General features: G+C 51.3%; 1 protein-coding gene across 1 annotated transcript in view; it reads right to left on the minus strand.

Moving 5' to 3' along the window:
* The window catches only part of LOC139581817 (neurite extension and migration factor-like), a 128,019-nt gene that overhangs the window by 9,242 nt on the left and 93,568 nt on the right, over positions 1–25,209 (minus strand). The window contains 3 exon segments of the mRNA XM_071412004.1: positions 1–37; positions 1,328–2,984; positions 4,533–7,698. Of these exon segments, the coding sequence (XP_071268105.1) occupies positions 1–37; positions 1,328–2,984; positions 4,533–7,299 (4,461 nt within the window). The 5' untranslated portion in view covers positions 7,300–7,698.

Here is a 25,209-nt window from a genome sequence, read left to right on the forward strand (position 1 = left end):
TCTGAAGGACAGCGACAACAAGACGGCCATATTCTGCCTACAAAACAGGGGGGGGGGGGGGGGGGGGGGTTGAATGTCACTGGAAGCATTTATTTATCTCCCTTCTGAAGGAAGATAAATCCACAACTCAGCCTAGCAAAGTTCACTGAGAAAATACCCAAACAAAACAAAGTTCCCACAAAAAGATAAAACTGTTTTAAAGGCTTCATATTTTTTCTGACAAAAACTGAAACAACCAGGAAAGAAAAAACAAAGCAGAAACAAACAGCCATGGTAGTTTATAAAGAAGAACTACAAGAATGTTTCTCATGCAGATATTACGGTCCTCTTCAGGGGTTAAAGGAAGTGGGGGAGTCTGGGTAATGTAGTCATCATGCAGCTCTAGCATTGCAGCATCAGTGGTGCTGGGGAAAGAGTGGGCGCTGAGCAGGTAGTGGGAGGGAGGGGGTCTGAAGAGGTAGTGGAGGGAGATTGGGAGGAGGAAGGGGGACTGAGCAGGTAGTGGAGGGAGATTGGGAGGAGGAAGGGGGACTGAGCAGGAAGTGGAGGGAGATAGGGGGGTGGGAGGAGGAAGAGGGACTGAGCAGGAAGTGGAGGGAGAGATGGAGGTGGGAGGAGGAAGAGGGACTGAGCAGGAAGTGGAGGGAGAGAGGGAGGTGGGAGGAAGAAGGGGGACTGAGCAGGTAGTGGAGGGAGGGGGGTCTGAGGAGGTAGTGGAGGGAGAGAGGGGGGTGGGAGAAGGAAGAGGGACTGAGCAGGTAGTGGAGGGAGAGAGGGGGGTGGGAGGAGGGAGGGGGGTCTGAGCAGGTAGTGGAGGGAGATAGGGAGGTGGGAGGAGGGAGGGGGGTCTGAGCAGGTAGTGGAGGGAGAGAGGGGGGTGGGAGGAGGGAGGGGGGTCTGAGGAGGTAGTGGAGGGAGAGAGGGGGGTGGGAGGAGGAAGAGGGACTGAGCAGGAAGTGGAGGGAGAGATGGAGGTGGGAGGAGGAAGAGGGACTGAGCAGGAAGTGGAGGGAGATAGGGAGGAGGAAGGGGAAGGGGGACTGAGCAGGTAGTGGAGGGAGATAGGGAGGTGGGAGGAGGAAGAGGGACTGAGCAGGAAGTGGAGGGAGATAGGGAGGAGGAAGGGGAAGGGGGACTGAGCAGGTAGTGGAGGGAGATAGGGAGGTGGGAGGAGGAAGAGGGGCTGAGCAGGTAGTGGAGGGAGATAGGGAGGTGGGAGGAGGAAGAGGGGCTGAGCAGGAAGTGGAGGGGGTTGGGAGGAGGAGGAGGGGGGGCGGGGTTGGGAGGGGGGGTGGTAGGGCAACAGCATCAGATAACAAAATATTACCTCAGTTTCTCAAAAGAGGCCATGAGAGCCAAGTCCTTGTTTGGGTTGCTCTCCGCTCCCCCTCGCTTGCCCTTCACAGTCTCCATGTTTGGGAGCTTGGCGCTGGTCTTGTGGCGGTACAGTTTTTTGTGCGTGGGGCCTGGGCTAATAGAGTTGGGTTTGTCGAACATGTTGCAGCCCAGAGCGAGCTGGGGGAAGATGGGATGGGAGGTGTTAAACTTGGCCTGGTTCTTTCCCACCTTGCCCCTGGCCTTCCTGCCCCGTCCGACCACCACGGAACCTGCTCCCTTCTTGCCCCCCCTTCCCTGGAGGATGTGGAGTGTCTTCATGTTGAGGCTGTTGGCGTCAGGCGGCAGGCCGCCCTCCAGCGGGTCCCACAGAGGCTCCATGGACTCCATCATGAACCTCTGGACCTCCGCCATGCCGGACACAATGTTGGACAGGATGTTAGACGGCTCCTCAAACTCCTGCTGCTCCTCCCCTTCCCTCAGGCTGGTGTTCCCCTCCGACCAGCCCCTAGGCCCGGTGCTGCTACCAGACCAGTCCCCAGTGCTACCGTGGCTGTGGGGCTGAAGGTTCCCCCCCGCCTTCCCCTCCAGCATGGCTTTGATCTTCTTAGAGGAGCGGCTCTGTCTAGGCATCTTCACCTTCTCTGTCTTGCATGCTCTGGGGGCCCGGCCTTTCTTAGGCCTCTGCTGTCCCCCCGCTGCTGCCTGTTTATAACCTTTCCTCTTAGAGCGGGTGTTCTTCCTCCCCTGCTCCTCCCCCTCGCCGTTGAATGAGGGGTGTATCTGTAACTGTCGCCCCTCCACCCCGTGCTGCTCCGCCTGCTGCATGATGTCACATCCTGTCACATGATCCTGGTACTCCGGGGCTTTGCCTCCTGTCCTCATCTCCCACCCCGTCACCTGGGGGGAGAGGTTGGGGGTCTCCGGGGGCGACAGCTCGGACAGGGCGGAGTGTCTGAACTTGTCCGGGGTGAAGTTGGAGATGTCGAGGAGGTCTGAGGACTCTCTGAGGGGGGTGATGGGGTGACCCATGTTCTCCAGGCTCTGTTGGAACAACACTGTGGGGCTGCAGTGCTGCAGGTAGTTGTCTCTCCTCTCCTCCGTCTCCCCTCCTCCCTCACGCTGTTCCCCACAGCTGCAGGACTGGAGGCTCTGAGAGCTATAGTTGGAGGAGCAGGCAGATAAGGAGCCCACAGAGTCATAGCTGATTAGACATCCATGGTCTGAGCAGAGAGAGTCTCTCTGGTACTGCACCTGCCCCAGACAGACACCTGACTGACACACCTGCAGCTCCTGTAGCTCCACCCCCGACCCTGGCTGCAGCCCCAGCCCATCCCCCTCCACAAGGTAACTCTTCTCGTACAGCAGTCTGTCAGTCTCTGATCCCTGCTGGCTGTAGTCTGACCCAGACCCTGACCGAGACCCAGGAACGCCGTCCAACAAGGGCAGGAACCCGCTGGAGAGGAGAGTGGTGTCGGGGCCAAAGCCCCCCTGGCTGTGGGGGTAGCTGGGGCAGAGATGGGGCTGGTGGTTCCACATGGAGGGGGGGAAGCTGGGGCAGAGATGGGGGGACTGTTGGAGCTCTGACTCGGAGGGAGGGGAGAGGACACAGCTCTGGACTAGCTGCAGGGAGGCAAACTGTTTCTCCTCTAGAGAGAGACCCAGGGGATAGTTCTGGCTGGGAGGCTGTTTCTCCTCTAGAGAGAGACCCAGGGGATAGTTCTGGCTGGGAGGCTGTTTCTCCTCTAGAGAGAGACCATGGGGATAGTTCTGCCTGGGGGGCTGTTTCTCCTCTAGAGAGAGACCCAGGGGATAGTTCTGCCTGGGGGGCTGTTTCTCCTCTAGAGAGAGACCCAGGGGATAGTTCTGGCTGGGAGGCTGTTTCTCCTCTAGAGAGAGACCCAGGGGATAGTTCTGCCTGGGGGGCTGTTTCTCCTCTAGAGAGAGACCCAGGGGATAGTTCTGCCTGGGGGGCTGTTTCTCCTCTAGAGAGAGACCCAGGGGATAGTTCTGGCTGGGAGGCTGTTTCTCCTCTAGAGAGAGACCCAGGGGATAGTTCTGCCTGGGGGGCTGTTTCTCCTCTAGAGAGAGACCCAGGGGATAGTTCTGCCTGGGGGGCTGTTTCTCCTCTAGAGAGAGACCCAGGGGATAGTTCTGCCTGGGGGGCTGTTTCTCCTCTAGAGAGAGACCCAGGGGATAGTTCTGCCTGGGAGGCTGTTTCTCCTCTAGAGAGAGACCCAGGGGATAGTTCTGCCTGGGAGGCTGTTTCTCCTCTAGAGAGAGACCCAGGGGATAGTTCTGCCTGGGGGGCTGTTTCTCCTCTAGAGAGAGACCCAGGGGATAGTTCTGGCTGGGAGGCTGTTTCTCCTCTAGAGAGAGACCCAGGGGATAGTTCTGGCTGGGAGGCTGTTTCTCCTCTAGAGAGAGACCCAGGGGATAGTTCTGCCTGGGGGGCTGTTTCTCCTCTAGAGAGAGACCCAGGGGATAGTTCTGGCTGGGAGGCTGTTTCTCCTCTAGAGAGAGACCCAGGGGATAGTTCTGCCTGGGGGGCTGTTTCTCCTCTAGAGAGAGACCCAGGGGATAGTTCTGCCTGGGAGGCTGTTTCTCCTCTAGAGAGAGACCCAGGGGATAGTTCTGGCTGGGAGGCTGTTTCTCCTCTAGAGAGAGACCCAGGGGATAGTTCTGGCTGGGAGGCTGTTTCTCCTCTAGAGAGAGACCCAGGGGATAGTTCTGCCTGGGGGGCTGTTTCTCCTCTAGAGAGAGACCCAGGGGATAGTTCTGCCTGGGGGGCTGTTTCTCCTCTAGAGAGAGACCCAGGGGATAGTTCTGGCTGGGAGGCTGTTTCTCCTCTAGAGAGAGACCCAGGGGATAGTTATGGCTGGGAGGCTGTTTCTCCTCTAGAGAGAGACCCAGGGGATAGTTCTGCCTGGGGGGCTGTTTCTCCTCTAGAGAGAGACCCAGGGGATAGTTCTGCCTGGGGGGCTGTTTCTCCTCTAGAGAGAGACCCAGGGGATAGTTCTGGCTGGGAGGCTGTTTCTCCTCTAGAGAGAGACCCAGGGGATAGTTCTGCCTGGGGGGCTGTTTCTCCTCTAGAGAGAGACCCAGGGGATAGTTCTGCCTGGGAGGCTGTTTCTCCTCTAGAGAGAGACCCAGGGGATAGTTCTGCCTGGGGGGCTGTTTCTCCTCTAGAGAGAGACCCAGGGGATAGTTCTGGCTGGGAGGCTGTTTCTCCTCTAGAGAGAGACCCAGGGGATAGTTCTGGCTGGGGGGCTGCTGGGGGTAGTAGGTGATACCTGCCCCTCTGGAGGAGTCTGAGGCATCTAGTAGGGTCTGCAGGTACCCCCCTGGGGTCAGTGACACCCCTTCCTCCCTCTCCCCAGACGGTACAGCTTGGTCAGAGGAGCAAGAGGAGGAGATGCAGGAGGAGGTGATGCAGTCAGAAGAGATGAGGACAGAGGCGCAGGAGGAGGAGGTGACGGAGTCAGAAGAGATGAGGACAGAGGCGCAGGAGGAGGAGGTGACGGAGTCAGAAGAGATGAGGACAGAGGCGCAGGAGGAGGAGGTGATGGAGTCAGAAGAGATGAGGACAGAGGCGCAGGAGGAGGAGGAGGTGAAGGGGAATGTCTGGTGGTTGGTGGGATCCAGGGAGGAGAAAGGGGGGCTGGGTGTGTTAGAGCTGATGTCTGCCACGCTGCCAGCAGGCTCCTGGTTGGTTAACGCCCCAGCATCAGCAACAGTACACGCATCCGCCGCTCCATTCATCACGCTCCCCCCCTCCGCTCTTCCACCTGCTCCTCCCTCTTTCATTGTCTTGTTACTGCTCAGCCTGGCTTGGCTCTTGAATTTCCTTATCCTCCCTGTTTTCCCTCCTCCCATCCTCCCCCCGTCCCTCTCCTCCCTCTCCTGAGTGCGGCTCCTCTTGGCTGTTCCGGTGTGTGTGATGTTCTGAAGTTCTAACGGTGCTCTTCCCCCTCCCCCCTCCTCTGTAGTAACAGCCTGATCAGAGACAGAGGAGGTAGAAGCCGAGTCCTGTGTTGCTGCTGATCCCTCCCCTGTCTGGGGGATCCTCTGGACACACAACCTGTTGGCTATCTTGTGTTTCCGTTTGGGGTGCATGGAACTAAAGGGGCGGTGGGGGTGACGGCGCCTGTTCAGATGCTGTTCATCTCTGGACGCCAGCCGCAGCTGCTCCTCCCGCTCCCTCCTCCTCTCCTGCCAGAAGTCTTTCAGTGGAGACAGAGAGGAGTAGTGGCTCTCCGCGGCGGCGTCCAGGCTCACGGCAGCGTCCCCGGCAGGGTCCAGCCTGCCCAGATTCACAGACATGTGTCTCTGTCCTTTGAAGCGGTTGATGATGATGTACTTGATGATGACTGGAGGCTCCTTCCGGGAGGATTTCCATCTCTTCTTGGGGCACCAGTCCACATCCTCCTCCCTCTGTCCCGCCGGAACCTTCTCTCTCTTCTCCGTGGCGATTCTCTCTGTCTTCTCGTGGCTGTCGATGGAGTCGACGTCATATAGGTAGTCGTCACTGTAGCGGACCTTCCGTTTGGAGCGCAGGCCGTAGTTCAGAGGGTTGGAGGGGCTGAGGAGTCTCCTGGAACCGCTGGGCGCACTTCCTCCTCCTCCTCCCCTCCTCTGGCCCGGCTGCGCCTCCTGCTGCGCCTCCTGCAGGGTGTCCGAGGAGGTGCAGGAGTCGTCGTCGCTGTACTCCGCGTCCTCCTCGACTGAGTTTCTGAACTCCAGCAGGTAGTTGACAGAGGAGGCGGAGGAGAGGGGTGAACCCTGGGACCCCTGAGACCCCACTAGGGGACTAACACCTCCACCCTCCTCCCCCACCACAAGGCTCAGCTCCTCAGCTTTACCCTCCTCCCCTGTCCTCCTCCCCCGTCCTCCTCCTCCTCCTCCTCCTCCTCCTCCTCCTCCGTCCTCCCTCTTGGCACAGTTGACTAGGACAGAGGGGAAGAAGTTGAACTGTGTGTCGTCCTGCAGGACGTTGGTCTTCTCTCTCATGTTGTCCTGGAAGGACTCGTAGCGAATCTTTAGAGAGCACACGTCGCTGCTCAGAGCCGACTCCTCGTCGTCGTCGTCAAACAGGTTGTCAACGTCGTCCTCGGAGAACAGGTTGACTGACAGGTCGGTCTTAGAACACAGGTCCAGCAGCTCCATCTTGGACTCACTGATAAACGACTCGAAGTAACCCCAGTCCTGACCCGCATTGGCCAGAAGGACCTCCTCACCGCTGACCTTGTCTGATAGCAGCACCTCCTCCCCTTTCACTTTGTCCAATAAGAGGACCTCCTCTCTGTTCACCTTGTCCAATAGCAACACTTCCTCCCCGGGGACCTTGTCCAATAGCAACACTTCCCCCCCGTTGACCTTGTCCAATAGCAGCATTTCCTCCACATTCACTTTGTCCAATAGCAACACTTCCCCCCCGGGGACCTTGTCCAATAGCAACACTTCCCCCCCGTTGACCTTGTCCAATAGCAGCATTTCCTCCACATTCACTTTGTCCAATAGGAGGCCCTCATACAGATTCTTGGTCGTGGGATCCTCTGCCTCTGTCTTCTCTCCGTTGTCTCCTGTCTTGTCGTTAGCGGTAACGAGGGCGGTGGCGTGGCAGTTTTTGGTCATGGAGAAGCTGAGAAGCTGGTCTGACAGGAGCGGCTCCTCGAGGACCTCCGTGACCTCCCCAGCCTGACTCAGACATGGGATATTGATGCTGCTGATGTCAGAGATAGGGCAGGAAGTGGCCTCCAAGTCCTGGTGGCTTACCAGCCCCGCCTCGCGGTCAAGGTCAGGAGTCGTGGGGCCGGGGTCATGGATAGGGGCGGGGTCATGGATAGGGGTGGGGTCATGGATAGGGGTGGGGTCCCGGGTCTCAATGAAACACCCAAGGCAGGTGGGCGTGGCCTGTAGAAGACACTCCTCTGTCAGATAGGATACACCTCCCAACTCCATCATGGTGAGAGAGGGGGTGAGTGGTGAGGCAGGGGAAGGGGGCAGGCAGGGGCAGACAAGAGCAGGGTCCAGGCAGGTGTGAGGCAGGGCTGGGGGAGGCAAGAGCAGGGTTCAGACAGGGTTCTGGCAGGGGCAGGGGGGAGGCAGGGCAGGTGGGAGGCAGGAGTCAGGCAGGGGCAGGGGGAGGCAGGGGCAAGGGCAGGGACTCAGAAATGCACGACTGCAGGGGCGGAGAGGGGAGAGAGGGAGCTGTGAGGAAAGACTGGGATCTGGGCCACTCTCTGCAGCAGGCCGGAGGAAGAGGAGGAAGAGGGGAGGAGGATAGGATGGTAGAGATAAAGGGAGGACGGTAACATGGATGGCCCTGCCACACAGCCTCAGGTCTCCTCTCTGCTGACACTCCTGGGGGACAGAACAGAAACAACAGGCTCAGAATCAGTAACCAGAAGGACACATTCAGACAGAACAGAATCAACAGGGAGACAACATCAATGTTCAGATAGATTCAGACAGAACAGAATCAACAATGAGACAACATGTGTTCAGATAGATTCAGACAGAACAGAATCAACAGGGAGACAACATCAATGTTCAGATAGATTCAGACAGAACAGAATCAACAATGAGACAACATGTGTTCAGATAGATTCAGACAGAACAGAATCAACAAGGAGACAACATGTGTTCAGATAGATTCAGACAGAACAGAATCAACAGGGAGACAACATCAGCTCTCAGGCATCATCATGCCAGCCTGGTTGACTCAACCATCACTGTTACATCTGCAATCATCACCCAGCTGACAACAAATGTTCCCACTATTTTAAAGAACGCATTAGGTCATTAAATAAGATAGGAACGTTTCCAAGACACCACCCCCTTAATGTCAAATAGGTCTTAGCCAAAACGTGGTTAGCATGTTTTGAGAATTTAAGATATTAACGTTCAATACAGGTTTCATGGGAAAGAGCATTCATGTGGCCAACATCCCACGTAACAGAAGATGGTGACCACCGTCCCAATAAGGGACATCTCTAGACATGCTTAATGGGCCATTGAGTTAGGAGGGAATGAAATGAAAGGACATTGACTCAGGAGGAGATGAGATGAGAGGACATTGAGTCAGGAGGAGATGAGTGGACAATGATTCAGCAGGAGATGAGATGAGAGGACATTGAGTCAGGAAGAGATGAGATTAGTGGACAATGAGACAGCAGGAGATGAGATGAGGGGATATTGAGTCAGGAAGAGATGAGATTAGTGGACAATGAGACAAGAGGGAATGAGATGAGAGGACATTGAGTCAGGAGGAGATGAGATGAGAGGACATTGAGTCAGGAGGAGATGAGATGAGAGGACATTGAGTCAGGAAGAGATGAGATGAGAGGACATTGAGTCAGGAAGAGATGAGATGAGAGGACATTGAGTCAGGAAGAGATGAGATGAGAGGACATTGAGTCAGGAGGAGATGAGATGAGAGGTCATTGAGTCAGGAAGAGATGAGATGAGAGGACATTGAGTCAGGAAGAGATGAGATGAGAGGACATTGAGTCAGGAAGAGATGAGATTGAGTCTGGAGGAGAAGAGATGATATGAGAGGACATTGAGTCAGGAAGAGATGAGTGGACATTGAGTCAGGAGGAGAAGAGATGATATGAGAGGACATTGAGTCAGGAAGAGATGAGTGGACATTGAGTCAGGAAGAGATGAGATGAGAGGACATTGAGTCAGGAAGAGATGAGATTGAGTCTGGAGGAGAAGAGATGATATGAGAGGACATTGAGTCAGGAAGAGATGAGTGGACATTGAGTCAGGAGGAGAAGAGATGATATGAGAGGACATTGAGTCAGGAAGAGATGAGTGGACATTGAGTCAGGAAGAGATGAGATGAGAGGACATTGAGTCAGGAAGAGATGAGATGACATTGAGTCTGGAGGAGATGAGAGGACATTGAGTCAGGAAGAGATGAGATGAGAGGACATTGAGTCTGGAGGAGATGAGATGAGAGGACATTGAGTCAGGAAGAGATGAGATTGAGTCTGGAGGAGAAGAGATGAGAGGACATTGAGTCAGGAGGAGATGAGATGAGAGGTCATTGAGTCAGGAAGAGATGAGATGAGAGGACATTGAGTCAGGAAGAGATGAGATTGAGTCTGGAGGAGAAGAGATGATATGAGAGGACATTGAGTCAGGAAGAGATGAGTGGACATTGAGTCAGGAAGAGATGAGATGAGAGGACATTGAGTCAGGAAGAGATGAGATGACATTGAGTCTGGAGGAGATGAGAGGACATTGAGTCAGGGTGATATGAGAGGACATTGAGTCAGGAAGAGATGAGATTGAGTCTGGAGGAGAAGAGATGAGAGGACATTGAGTCAGGAGGAGATGAGATGAGAGGTCATTGAGTCAGGAAGAGATGAGATGAGAGGACATTGAGTCAGGAAGAGATGAGATTGAGTCTGGAGGAGAAGAGATGATATGAGAGGACATTGAGTCAGGAAGAGATGAGTGGACATTGAGTCAGGAAGAGATGAGATGAGAGGACATTGAGTCAGGAAGAGATGAGATGACATTGAGTCTGGAGGAGATGAGAGGACATTGAGTCAGGGTGATATGAGAGGACATTGAGTCTGGAAGAGATGATATGAGAGGACATTGAGTCAGGAAGAGATGAGTGGACATTGAGTCAGGAGGAGATGAGATGATATGAGAGGACATTGAGTCAGGAAGAGATGAGAGGACATTGAGTCTGGAGGAGATGAGATGATATGAGAGGACATTGAGTCAGGAAGAGATGAGAGGACATTGAGTCTGGAGGAGATGAGATGAGTGGACATTGAGTCTGGAGGAGATGAGATGATATGAGAGGACATTGAGTCAGGAAGAGATGAGAGGACATTGAGTCTGGAGGAGATGAGATGATATGAGAGGACATTGAGTCAGGAAGAGATGAGAGGACATTGAGTCTGGAGGAGATGAGATGATATGAGAGGACATTGAGTCAGGAAGAGATGAGTGGACATTGAGTCAGGAGGAGATGAGATGATATGAGAGGACATTGAGTCAGGAAGAGATGAGAGGACATTGAGTCAGGAGGAGAAGAGATGATATGAGAGGACATTGAGTCAGGGTGATATGAGAGGACATTGAGTCTGGAGGAGATGAGTGGACATTGAGTCAGGAGGAGAAGAGATGAGATGAGAGGACATTGAGTCAGGAAGAGATGAGATGAGAGGACATTGAGTCTGGAGGAGAAGAGATGATATGAGAGGACATTGAGTCAGGAAGAGATGAGTGGACATTGAGTCTGGAGGAGATGAGAGGACATTGAGTCAGGGTGATATGAGAGGTCATTGAGTCAAGGGAGGGAAGCATGAGTGGGAGGGAGGGAGCAGGTTGAGGCAACAGCTAATTACCATAAACCATGTGTTCTGTCTCCTGTAAGGTTCCTATAGGAGGAGGAGGGAACAGCTAATTACCATAAACCAATGTGTTCTGTCTCCTGTAAGGTTCCTATAGGAGGAGGAGGGAACAGCTAATTACCATAAACCATGTGTTCTGTCTCCTGTAAGGTTCCTATAGGAGGAGGAGGGAACAGCTAATTACCATAAACCAATGTGTTCTGTCTCCTGTAAGGTTCCTATAGGAGGAGGAGGGAACAGCTAATTACCATAAACCATGTATTCTGTCTCCTGTAAGGTTCCTATAGGAGGAGGAGGGAACAGCTAATTACCATAAACCAATGTGTTCTGTCTCCTGTAAGGTTCCTATAGGAGGAGGAGGGAACAGCTAATTACCATAAACCCATGTGTTCTGTCTCCCGTAAGGTTCCTATAGGAGGAGGAGGGAACAGCTAATTACCATAAGGTTCCTATAGGTTAACAACCACGAGAGAAACTAAATGAGGCTAAAAATAGAATAGTGGCTTTCCGTTTCCATGGTGATCTCTCTCTCTCTCTCTCTCTGTGCTACTCTTTGTGTACTTTATTGGTTGTGCGTGTGTGTGTGTGTGTGTGTGTGTGTGTGTGTGTGTAGTGTGTGTGTGTGTGGTGTGTGTCAGTGTAGCAAGATACTACTCTATCTACACTACATCACCAAAAGTATGTGGACACTCCTTCAAATGAGTGGATTCGGCTATTTTAGCCACACCCGTGGCTGACAGGTGTAAAAACACACAGTCATTCATCTCTATAGACAGACATTGGCAGTAGAATGGCCTTCCTGAAGATCTCAGTGATTTTCGATGAGGCACCGTCATAGGATGCCACCTTTCCAACACGTCAGTTTGTCAAATGTAAGTGCTGTTATTGTGAAGTGGAAACGTCTAGGAGCAACAACGGCTCAGCCGCGAAGTGGTAGGCCACACAAGCTCACAGGACGGGACCGCCGAGTGCTGAAGCGCGCAGCGTGTAAAAATTGTCTGTTCTCAGTTGCAACACTCACTACCGAGTTACAAACTGCCTCTGTAAGCAACATCAGCACAAGGACTGTTCGTCGGGAGCTTCATGAAATGGGTTTCCATGGCCGAGCAGCCACACACAAGCATCAGATCACCATGCACAATGCCAAGCGTCGGCTGGAGTGGTGTAAAGCTCACTGCCATTGGACCCTGGAGCAGTGGAAACGCGTTCTCTGAAGTGATGGCAGTCCGAAGAACGCTACCTGCCCGAATGCATAGAACCAGGTGTAAAGTTTGGTGGATGAGGAATAATGGTCTGGGGCCGTTTTTCATGGTTCAGGGCTAGGATCCTTAGTTCCAGGGAAAGGAACATCTTAACACTACAGCATACAATGACATTACAATGATGATTCTGTGCTTCCAACTTTTAGGCAAATAAACTTCAGTTAGTGCTAAATACGGCTGCTAGAATCTTGACTAGAACCCCAAAATGTGATCATAGGCAAGGGATGATTTCAAGGTTTTACTGCTAACCTACAAAGCATTACATGGGCTTGCTCCTACCTATCGTTCCGATTTGGTCCTGCCGTACATACCTACACGTACGCTACGGTCACAAGACGCAGGCCTCCTTATTGTCCCTAGCATTTCTAAGCAAACAGCTGGAGGCAGGGCTTTCTCCCATAGAGCTCCATTATTATGGAATGGTCTGCCCATTCAAGTGAGAGACGCAGACTCGGTCTCGACCTTTAAGTCTTTATTGAAGACTCATCTCTATGATTGAGTGTAGTCTGGTCCAGGGGTATGAAGTTGAACGGCAAGGCGCTGGAGCAACGAACCGCCCTTGCTGTCTCTGCCTGGCCGGTTCCCCTCTCTCCACTGAGATTCTCTGCCTCTGACCCTATTACAGGGGCTGAGTCACTGGCTTACTGGTGCTCTTTCATGCCGTCCCTAGGAGGGGTGCGTCACTTGAGTGGGTTGAGTCACTGACGTCCAGTTTTGCGCACCCTTGGATTGTGCGGTGGAGGAGATCTTCGTGGGCTATACTCAGCCTAGTCTCAGGGTAGTAAGTTGGTGGTCTGTTGATATCCCTCCAGTGATGTGGGGGCTGAGCTTTGGTAAAGTGGTTGGGGTTATATCCTGCCTGGTTGGTCCTGTCCGGGGGTATCGTCGGACAGGGTCACAGTGTCCCCGCCGTCCCCGTCTCAGCCTCCAGTACCTATGCTGCAATAGTCTATGTGCCGGGGGTCTAGTCTTATCTGGTGTCCTGTGTGAATTTAAGTATGCTCCCTCTATTTCTCTCTCTCTCTCTCTCCCTCTCTCCTTCCCCTCCCAGAGGACCTGAGCCCTAGGACCATGCCTGATGACTCTTCCCCTCCCAGAGGACCTGAGCCCTAGGACCATGCCTGATGACTCCTTCCCCTCCCAGAGGACCTGAGCCCTAGGACCATGCCTGATGACTTCTTCCCCTCCCAGAGGACCTGAGCCCTAGGACCTGATGACTCCTTCCCCTCCCAGAGGACCTGAGTCCTAGGGCCTGATGACTCCTTCCCCTCCCAGAGAACCTGAGCCCTAGGACCATGCCTGATGACTCTTCCCCTCCCAGAGGACCTGAGCCCTAGGACCATGCCTGATGACTCTTCCCCTCCCAGAGGACCTGAGCCCTAGGACCTGAAGACTCCTTCCCCTCCCAGAGGACCTGAGCCCTAGGGCCTGATGACTCTTCCCCTCCCAGAGGCCCTGAGCCCTAGGGCCATGCCTGATGACTCTTCCCCTCCCAGAGGACCTGAGCCCTAGGACCATGCCTGATGACTCTTCCCCTCCCAGAGGACCTGAGCCATAGGGCCTGATGACTCCTTCCCCTCCCAGAGGACCTGAGTCCTAGGGCCTGATGACTCTTCCCCTCCCAGAGGCCCTGAGCCCTAGGGCCATGCCTGATGACTCTTCTCCTCCCAGAGGACCTGAGCCCTAGGACCATGCCTGATGACTCTTCCCCTCCCAGAGGACCTGAGCCCTAGGGCCTGATGACTCTTCTCCTCCCAGAGGACCTGAGCCCTAGGGCCTGATGACTCCTTCCCCTCCCAGAAGACCTGATGACTCCTTCCCCTCCCAGAGGACCTGATGACTCCTTGCGGTCCCAGAGGACCTGAGTCCTAGGGCCTGATGACTCTTCCCCTCCCAGAGGCCCTGAGCCCTAGGGCCATGCCTGATGACTCTTCTCCTCCCAGAGGACCTGAGCCCTAGGACCATGCCTGATGACTCTTCCCCTCCCAGAGGACCTGAGCCCTAGGGCCTGATGACTCTTCCCCTCCCAGAGGACCTGAGCCCTAGGGCCTGATGACTCCTTCCCCTCCCAGAGGACCTGATGACTCCTTCCCCTCCCAGAGGACCTGATGACTCCTTGCGGTCCCAGAGGACCTGAGCCCTAGGACCTGATGACTCCTTCCCCTCCCAGAGGACCTGATGACTCCTTGCGGTCCCCAGTCCACCTGGTCGTGCTGCTAGCACTTTGTGACATCTGCTGATGTAAAAAGGGCTTTATTGATTGAAAACATATAGCCTAAATAATTAATTTTAGTTCCTTCTAGGCTCCCTGTCTGGCTCCTGACCTATTTAGAGAGTTTATATGCTGTTTAATATGACATGTAGCCTATTTGAAATTATGAGCGCCTCTTACATTCATCTTTTCATGTTTATAAAGTACTTTTCATTCAAATCATATGGTTTGGTTTCAAATACCTCAAATCCAAATGGTAGGTCCAGGTAGTCACATACAATTGAAGTCGGAATTTTACATACACCTTAGCCAAATACATTTAAACTCAGTTTTTCACAATTCCTGACATTTAATACTAGTCAAAATTCCCTGTCTTTGGTCAGTTAGGATCACCACTATATTTTAATAATGTGAAATGTCAGAATAATAGTAGAGAGAATGATTTATTTCAGCTTTTATTTCTTTCATCACATTCCCAGTGGGTCAGAAGTTTACATACACTCAATTTTTATTTGGTAGCATTGCCTTTAAATTGTTTAACCTGGGTCAACATTTCGGGTAGCCTTCCACAAGCTTCCCACAATAAGTTGGGTGAATTTGGGCCCATTCCTCCTGACAGAGCTGGTGTAACTGAGTCAGGTTTGCAGGACTCCTTGCTCGCACATGCTTATTCAGTTCTGCCCACACATTTTCTATGGGATTGAGGTCAGGGCTTTGTGATGGCCACTCCAATACCTTGACTTTGTTGTCCTTAAGCCATTTTGCCACAACTTTGGAAGTATGCTTGGAGTCACTGTCCATTTGGAAGACCCAAGCTTTAACTTCCTGACTGATGTCTTGAGATGTTGCTTCAATATATCCACATCGTTTTCTTTCCTCATGATGCCATCTATTTTGTGAAGTGCACCAGTCCCTCCTACAGCAAAGCACCCCCACAACATGATGCTGCCACCCCCGTGCTTCACGGTTGGGATGGTGTTCTTCAGCTTGCAAGCATCCCCCTTTTTCCTCCAAACATAACAATGGTCATTATGGCCAAACAGTTCTATTTTTGTTTCATCAGACCAGTGAACACTTCTCCAAAAAGTATGATCTTTGTCCCCATGTGCAGTTGCAAACCATAGTCTGGCTTTTTTATGGCGGGTTGGGCTATTTGACCAAGAAGGAGAGTGATGGAGTGCTGCATCAGATGACCTGGCCTCCACAATCACCCAACCTCAACCCAATTGAGATGGTTTGGGATGAGTTGGACCGCAGAGTGAAGGAAAAGCAGGCAACAAGTGCTCAGCATATGTGGGAACTCCTTCAAGACTGTTAGAAAAGCATTCCAGGTGAAGCTGGTTGAGAGAATGCCAAGAGTGTGCTAAGCTGTCATCAAGGCAAAGGGTGCCTACTTTGAAGAATCTAAAATCTAAAATATATTTTGATTTGTTTAACACATTTTTGGTTACTATATGATTCCATATGTGTTATTTCATAGTTTTGATGTCTTCACTATTATTCTACAAGGTAGAAAATAATAAATAAATAAATGAAAAACCCTTGAATGAGTAGGTGTGTCCAAACTTTGCCACTTTGCCAGCTAGAAAGTTATCAAACTAGCTGGAGTCCTGAGCTGGATATAATTTATTCTACACATCTGGATCTCCTAGTTATACTCAACGTATAGGTATATTTATTATAGTAACAGTATACTAATATAACTTAGTTATATTTATTATAGTTACAGCATACTAATATAACTTAGTTATATTTATTATAGTTACTGTAAAGATTGTCGTCTGGAGAAGGAGAGGAGGACCAAGGTGCAGCGTGGTAAGTGGTCATATTTTTTAAAATAAAATACGAAAACACTTGACAAACAACAAAAACGACAAACGAAAGGTGAAACAAAACACTAAACTCCGGCCGCAAAACCTGAACCTATAGGGGAGGGTCTGGGTGGGCATTTACCGCGGTGGCGGCTCTGGTGCGGGACGAGGACCCCACTCCACCATAGTCTCGGCCCACTTATGTGGCACCTTAGGAGTGGCGACCCTCGCCACCGACCCCGGATTGGAGACCCTAGTAGAGGGCAGCACTGGACTGAGGGGCGCCTCTGGACTGAGGGGCGCCTCTGGACTGAGGGGCGCCTCTGGACTGAGGGGCGCCTCTGGACTGAGGGGCGCCTGTGGACTGAGGGGCGCCTCTGGACTGAGGGGCGCCTCTGGACTGAGGGGCGCCTCTGGACTGAGGGGCGCCTCTGGACTGAGGGGCGCCTCCGGACTGGTGGGCGGCTCCGGACTGGCGGGCGGCTCTGGCAGCTCCGGACTGGCGGGCGGCTCTGGCTTGGACCTGGAGGGAGGAGACGGAGAGACAGCCTGGTGCGTGGCGCTGCCACAGGACACACTAGGCTGGGGAGACCTACAGTAGGCCTGGTGCTTGGAGGCACCGGAAGGACCGGGCTGTGGAGGAGCACTGGAGCTCTGGTGCGCAGCCTTGGCACCACTTCTCCAGGCTGGAATACTACTCTAGCCCGGACCCTCCAGAGTGCAGGCACAGGTTGAACCGGGCTGTGGGGCAGCACTGGAGATCTGATGCATACCACTCGCCCCTCTCCCTTAGGCTCAATGCACACGTTCGCCCGGCACGAGCGGAGCGCAGGCATAGGACGCACTGCACCCTCCCAGCGCCCCGGAGACACAGCACGCAGAGCCGGCGCAGGATACTCTGGGCCGAAACGGCGTACCGGAGACCAGACACGCTGAGCCGGCACAATACGCTTTGGCTGGATGCCCACACTCGCATGAAACTTGCGGGGGGCTGGCCGATAGCGCACCGGGCTATGAGCGCGTACTGGCGACACCGTGCGTTATACGCATAACACGGTGCCTGACCAGTAACGCGCTGCTTACGATGAGCACGAGGAGTGAGCTCAGGTCTCCAACCTGACTCTGCCACACTCCCCGTGTGCCCACCCCAAAAAAAGTTTTGGGGGCTGCCTCTCGTACCTGTCGCGCTGCCGTGCTACCTCCTCATATCGCCGCCGCTCAACTTTCGCTGCCTCCAGTTCTTCCTTGGGGCGGCGATATTCCCCAGCCTGTGCCCAGGGTCCCTTAGCCGTCTAGTATCTCCTCTCATGTCCATGAGTCCAGAATCCTCTGCTCCTGTTTACCATGCTGCTTGGTCCTTGGTTGGTGGGTGATTCTGTAACGGCTTTCGTTGGTGGAAGGAGAGGAGGACCAAAATGCAGCGTGGTACGTATCCATAATATAATTTAATTGAGAATGAATACAAAATACAAAAGAACAAGATAATAAATGAAAACCGAAACAGTCCCGTATGGTACTAACACAGGAAACAATCACCCACAAAACACAATAGAAAACAGGCTACCTAAATATGGCTCCCAATCAGAGACAACGACTGACACCTGCCTAACAAAACATAGAAAAACAACATAGAATGCCCACCCCAACTCACGCCCTGACCAACTAAAATAAAGACATAAAAAAGGAACTAAGGTCAGAACGTGACAGTTACAGTATACTAATATAACTTATAGTTATATTTATTTTTGTTACAGTATACTAATATAACTTAGTTATATTTATTATAGTTACAGTATACTAATATAACTTAGTTATATTTATTATAGTTACAGTATACTAATATAACTTAGTTATATTTATTATAGTTACAGTATACTAATATAACTTAGTTATATTTATTATAGTTATAGTATACTAATATATATATATAAGCAGTGGCATAGCACACACTCCTCATCACCTAATATTTAAAAGCAGTCTTGAAAATAATACCGTCAGTATTTTGAAATATCCCGCTATATGGTATAAACGGTATATCGCCCAAACCTAGTAAATAGACAATGTAACATCAACCACAGTTTGGCTTGGAATAGGAATTAGGGTTGGATCGCCTGCTGCTTTAAATCAGTGTTCATAACAGCCTGGTCCTTCTATACATCCATCTATCAGTCATAACATACTATCTTCTGTTTAATCTCTCTGGGTGTTTCACCATAATCAACCACACTGGCTATGTGGCCACCTCACTGACAGGGAGTTCTTTAACCACAGTAGAGAGACACACACACACACACATGTAGGCACACACAGACACACACACACACACACACACACACACACACACACACACACACACACACACACACACACACACACACACACACACACACACACACACACACACACACACACACACACACACACAAACACACACACACACACACACAGCCTGGAGCTGTGCAGAATCCAAGGAAGTCAAGGTCAGACAAATCACAGGAGGCCAAGCGGAGCATTACGACTCGCCGCAGTCTGACTACCCAGAAACCCTTTCAGCGCTTCCAGAAGAAGCTCGCTTTCACTCTGAATGGTTAAATAATTACTGGCTGACTGACTGGCTGAATGGCTGAATGGTTGACTGACTGACTGGCTGAAGGGCTAACTGACCAGCTGGCTGGCTGACAGGCTGACTAGTTGGCTAACTGACCAGCTGGCTGGCTGACAGGCTGACTGTCTGGCTGACTGGTTGGTTAGTACACAGAGCCGGACTGCAGATGTTGAGGAACTGTAGTTTTGTCGCCACACATCGTTCCAGTTCTGAAGCCACACAGTCGCAGTATGATATTATATTAGCATTACAAAGGATCTGCCACCATCTGTGACACAAAGAGGAAACAATCCCTTTCACTTTTCCATTCCAGAGGGGTTTTGTATTGTATGATATGGTATTGTGGTTTCAGTGCACTGAGTAGAGGATGGATGGCTGTACACTGAGTAGAGGATGGATGGCTGTACACTGAGTAGAGGATGGATGGCTGTACACTGAGTAGAGGATGGATGGCTGTACACTGAGTAGAGGATGGATGGCAGTACACTGAGTAGAGGATGGATGGCTGTTCACTGAGTAGAGGATGGATGGACATACTGTAGGTATATCAGACAGCAACATACCTACAGTATGTGACTGTGACTGTCTGATATACCTATAGTTTGTGACTGTCATGTAGCATGTAGCCATGTAGCATGAAGCCATGTAGCATGAAGCCATGTAGCATGAAGCCATGTAGCATGAAGCCACGTAGCATGAAGCCATGTAGCATGAAGCCATGTAGCATGAAGCCATGTAGCATGTAGCCATGTAGCATGAAGTCACGTAGCATGAAGCCATGTAGCATGAAGCCACGTAGCATGAAGCCATGTAGCATGAAGCCATGTAGCATGAAGCCACGTAGCATGTAGGCATGTAGCATGAAGCCATGTAGCATGAAGCCATGTAGCATGAAGCCACGTAGCATGAAGCCATGTAGCATGAAGCCATGTAGCATGAAGCCATGTAGCATGTAGCCATGTAGCATGTAGCCATGTAGCATGAAGCCACGTAGCATGAAGCCATGTAGCATGAAGCCACGTAGCATGAAGCCACGTAGCATGAAGCCATGTAGCATGAAGCCATGTAGCATGTAGCCATGTAGCATGAAGCCACGTAGCATGAAGCCATGTAGCATGAAGCCACGTAGCATGAAGCCACGTAGCATGAAGCCATGTAGCATGTAGCCATGTAGGATGAAGCCTATAGATGTGATTGGTGTTCAAACACTGTATAGTGGTGAAAGACACACCCCCTGCTACGATGCAGACACACCCCCTGCTACGATGCAGACACACCCCCTGCTACGATGCAGACACACACCCTGTTACGATGCAGACACACCCCCTGCTACGATGCAGACACACCCCCTGCTACGATGCAGACACACCCCCTGCTACGATGCAGACACACCCCCTGCTACGATGCAGACACACTCCCTGCTACGATGCAGACACACCCCCTGCTACGATGCAGACACCCCCCCTGCTACGATGCAGACACACCCCCTGCTACGATGCAGACACACCCCCTGCTACGATGCAGACACACCCCCTGCTACGATGCAGACACACCCCCTGCTACGATGCAGACACACTCCCTGCTACGATGCAGACACACCCCCTGCTACGATGCAGACACACTCCCTGCTACGATGCAGACACACCCCCTGCTACGATGCAGACACACCCCCTGCTACGATGCAGACACACTCCCTGCTACGATGCAGACACACCCCCTGCTACGATGCAGACACACCCCCTGCTACGATGCAGACACACCCCCTGCTACGATGCAGACACACCCCCTGCTACGATGCAGACACACCCCCTGCTACGATGCAGAAACACCCCCTGCTACGATGCTTGATGACAGACTGCTGCTCAGATCATTTCCAGGACATTGTGATATTACATTTTCAAAAAGATGCCGCCCACTCTGTAATACACGCCCACTCTCTAATACACGCCCACTCTCTAATACACGCCCACTCTCTAATACACGCTCACTCTCTAATACACGCTCACTCTCTAATACACGCTCACTGTCTAATACACGCTCACTCTCTAATACACGCTCACTCTCTAATACACGCTCACTCTCTAATACACGCTCACTCTCTAATACACGCTCACTCTCTAATACACGCTCACTCTCTAATACACGCTCACAATCACGCTCACTCTCTAATACACGCTCACTCTCTAATACACGCTCACTCTCTCAATCACGCTCACTCTCTAATACACGCTCACTCTCTAATACACGCTCACTCTCTCATACACGCTCACTCTCTAATACACGCTCACTTTCAATCACGCTCACTCTCTAATACACGCTCACTTTCAATCACGCTCACTCTCTAATACACGCTCACTTTCAATCACGCTCACTCTCTAATACACGCTCACTCTCTCATACACGCTCACTCTCTAATACACGCTCACTCTCTCAACCACGCTCACTCTCTAATACACGCTCACTCTCTAATAAACTCTCACAAACACGCTCACTCTCTAATACACGCTCACTCTCTAATACACGCTCACTCTCTCAATCACGCTCACTCTCTAATACACGCTCACTCTCTCATACACGCTCACTCTCTAATACACCCTCACTTTCAATCACGCTCACTCTCTAATACACGCTCACTTTCAATCACGCTCACTCTCTAATATACGCTCACTTTCAATCACGCTCACTCTCTAATACACGCTCACTCTCTCATACACGCTCACTCTCTAATACACGCTCACTCTCTCAATCACGCTCACTCTCTAATACACGCTCACTCTCTCATACACGCTCACTCTCTCATACACGCTCACTCTCTAATACACGCTCACTTTCAATCACGCTCACTCTCTAATACACGCTCACTTTCAATCACGCTCACTCTCTAATACACGCTCACTTTCAATCACGCTCACTCTCTAATACACGCTCACTCTCTCATACACGCTCACTCTCTAATACACGCTCACTCTCTCAATCACGCTCACTCTCTAATACACGCTCACTCTCTCAATCACGCTCACTCTCTAATACACGCTCACTCTCTCAACCACGCTCACTCTCTCAAACACGCTAACTCTCTCAATCACGCTCACTCTCTAATACACGCTCACTCTCTAATACACGCTCACTCTCTAATACACGCTCACTCTTTCAATCACGCTCACTCTCTAATACACGCTCACTCTCTCATACACGCTCACTCTCTCAATCACGCTCACTCTCTAATACACGCTCACTCTCTCAATCACGCTCGCTCTCTCAATCACGCTCGCTCTCTCAATCACGCTCGCTCTCTCAATCACGCTCGCTCTCTCAATCACCCTCGCTCTCTCAATCACGCTCGCTCTCTCATGAACGCTCACTCTCTCATACACGCTCACTCTCTCAATCACGCTCACTCTCTCATACACGCTCACTCTCTCATACACGCTCACTCTCTCATACACGATCACTCTCTCAATCACGCTCACTCTCCCAATCACGCTCACTCTCTCAATCACGCTCACTCTCTCAATCACGCTCACTCTCTCAATCACGCTCACTCTCTCATACACGCTCACTTTCTCATACACGCTCACTCTCTAATACACGCTCACTCTCTAATACACGCTCACTCTCTAATACACGCTCACTCTCTCATACACGCTCACTCACTCATACACGCTCACTCTCTCATACACGCTCACTCTCTCATACACGCTCGCTCTCTCATACACGCTCGCTCTCTCATACACGCTCGCTCTCTCAATCACACTCGCTCTCTCAATCACGCTCGCTCTCTCATGAACGCTCACTCTCTCAATCACGCTCACTCTCTCAATCACGCTCACTCTCTCATACACGCTCACTCTCTCATACACGCTCACTCTCTCAATCACGCTCACTCTCCCAATCACGCTCACCCTCTCAATCACGCTCACTCTCTCAATCACGCTCACTCTCTCAATCACGCTCACTCTCTCATACACGCTCACTCTCTCATACACGCTCACTCTCTAATACACGCTCACTCTCTAATACACGCTCACTCTCTAATACACGCTCACTCTCTAATACACGCTCACTCTCTCATACACGCTCACTCTCTCATACACGCTCACTCTCTCATACACGCTCACTCTCTCATACACGCTCACTCTCTCATACACGCTTACTCTCTCATACACGCTCACTCTCTCATACACGCTCACTCTCTCAATCACGCTCACTCTCTCAATCACGCTCACTCTCTCAATCACGCTCACTCTCTCATACACGCTCACTCTCTAATACACGCTCACTCTCTAATACACGCTCACTCTCTCATACACGCTCACTCTCTCATACACGCTCACTCTCTCATTCACGCTCACTCTCTCAATCACGCTCACTCTCTCAATCACGCTCACTCTCTCATACACGCTCACTCTCTCATACACGCTCACTCTCTCATACACGCTCACTCTCTCATACACGCTCACTCTCTCAAATCACGCTCACTCTCTCATACACGCTCACTCTCTCAATCACGCTCACTCTCTCATACACGCTCACTCTCTCATTCACGCTCACTCTCTCAATCACGCTCACTCTCTCAATCACGCTCACTCTCTCATACACGCTCACTCTCTCATACACGCTCACTCTCTCAATCACGCTCACTCTCTCATACACGCTCACTCTCCCATACACGCTCACTCTCTCATACACGCTCACTCTCTCAAATCACGCTCACTCTCTCATACACGCTCACTCTCCCAATCACGCTCACTCTCTCATACACGCTCACTCTCTAATACACGCTCACTCTCTCATACACGCTCACTCTCTCATACACGCTCACTCTCCCATACACGCTCACTCTCTCATACACGCTCACTCTCCCATTCACGCTCACTCTCTCAATCACACAAGAATAGAGTTGGCTCACTCCCTGATTCTCCGCTCACCCCGCTCTCATCGTCCTCTCCTTCACTGTAGAGGTGTTATCAGCCCCTGGACCTGAGCCAAGCTTCTACTTGGCAGACAGACGAGAGGAGAGGAGGAGAAGAGGATGAAGAGAGGAGGATGCGGTGAGGAGAGGAGGATGAGGGGAGAGGAGAGGAGGATTAGGAGAGGGGGAGGAGGAGGAGGATGAGGAGAAGAGAGGAGGATGAGGAGAGGGGAATGAGGAGAGAACAGGAGGATGAGGAGGAGGAAAGGAGATGGGGATGAGGAGAGGGAAATGAGGAGAGGGGAATGAGGAAATGAGACAGGAATGAGGAGAGGAGAAGGGGATGAGCAGTAAAGGGTATAAAGAGAAGCCTCTCCTTCCTCTCCTTTCCTTTCCTCTCCTCTCCTCTCACCTCCTCTGCTCTCTTCTCCTGTCCTCTCCTCTCCTGTCCTCTTCTGTGCCATACGGGACGGTCACTATGTCTTCTACCACGTTGTTAGGCCAGCTGAAGACAGAAAGATAGCCTCAGCCATGTCAGAAGCTGCTAGGACCGTGTGACCCGTCAATTGGACCTGTCAATCTGGATTTACATTCTAGCTTCACGGTGACATCATACAGGTGTCACCACAGCTTTAGAAGAGAATCTTCATTCAGACAAACCTCTGTCCATAGCTACGGTAGAGTATAGCCCCATGCAGGCACATTGGAGACCTTTCCCAGACACTTTGCAAAGGAGTCGTGGGTTTCAATTGAAAACATATGCTAGTGATTTCACACTTCAGACACAACATTTCTACATGAATACAGTTATCCTATGACCTTCAGAACGTATTCACACCCCTTGACTTTTCCCACATGTTGTTGTGTTACAGCCTGAATTTAAAATGGAGGACATTTTGAATTTGTGTCACTGATCTACACAAAATACCCCACAATGTCAAAGTGGAATTGAGTCAATAAGTACTCAACCCATTTGAAGGAGCCTAAATAAGTTCAGGAGTAAAAAATAGCTTACCAAGCCACATAATAAGTTACATGGACTCACTCTTTGTGCAATAATAATAACATGATTTTTGAATGACTTCCTCATCTCTGTACCACACACAAACAATTATCTGTAAGGTCCCTCAGTCGAGCAGTGCATTTCAAACACAGCTTCAATCACAAAGATCAGGGAGGTTTTCTGATGCCTCGCTAAGAAATCAGGTTACTTACATTGTGTCTTCCAATGCCCCTGGTATAATGTACATTTGCTGAAGCATTTTGACAACTCTGCATCACAATAGTAAGGATATGGTGAGCTGTGCTTGGGTCAATGATAAGTCATTGTCTCAACGCAGCCTTGAAATGCTGTGAAAGGATCCAGGAACCCAAATTATTTGGGAGGATCCCATCCTCTTTACAATACGAGCTTTGTTTCCAGAAGGTATCAGCATTGTCAATAGATGTTACACCCACAGAGCTGCAATAGTCTGGTAAACAGTTATTGAGGGCTAGAAGCCTGCTGAACCGTTCAGTGCCACCATTTGGAGAGGGCAGAGGGACAGATATTATGGGGTGTTTGTTGGTGTCAACCCAATCATTTCTTTAAAATCCATCTTGTCATTGAATCCCACATGAACTGTGATAGACTCAATTTCCTGATGCTGGTTTATAATGTTTGGGAGCAGCTTATTGATGTCCTGATGC

This window comes from Salvelinus alpinus, chromosome 7 (assembly GCF_045679555.1).
Source record: "Salvelinus alpinus chromosome 7, SLU_Salpinus.1, whole genome shotgun sequence".
NCBI lineage: Eukaryota > Metazoa > Chordata > Actinopteri > Salmoniformes > Salmonidae > Salvelinus > Salvelinus alpinus.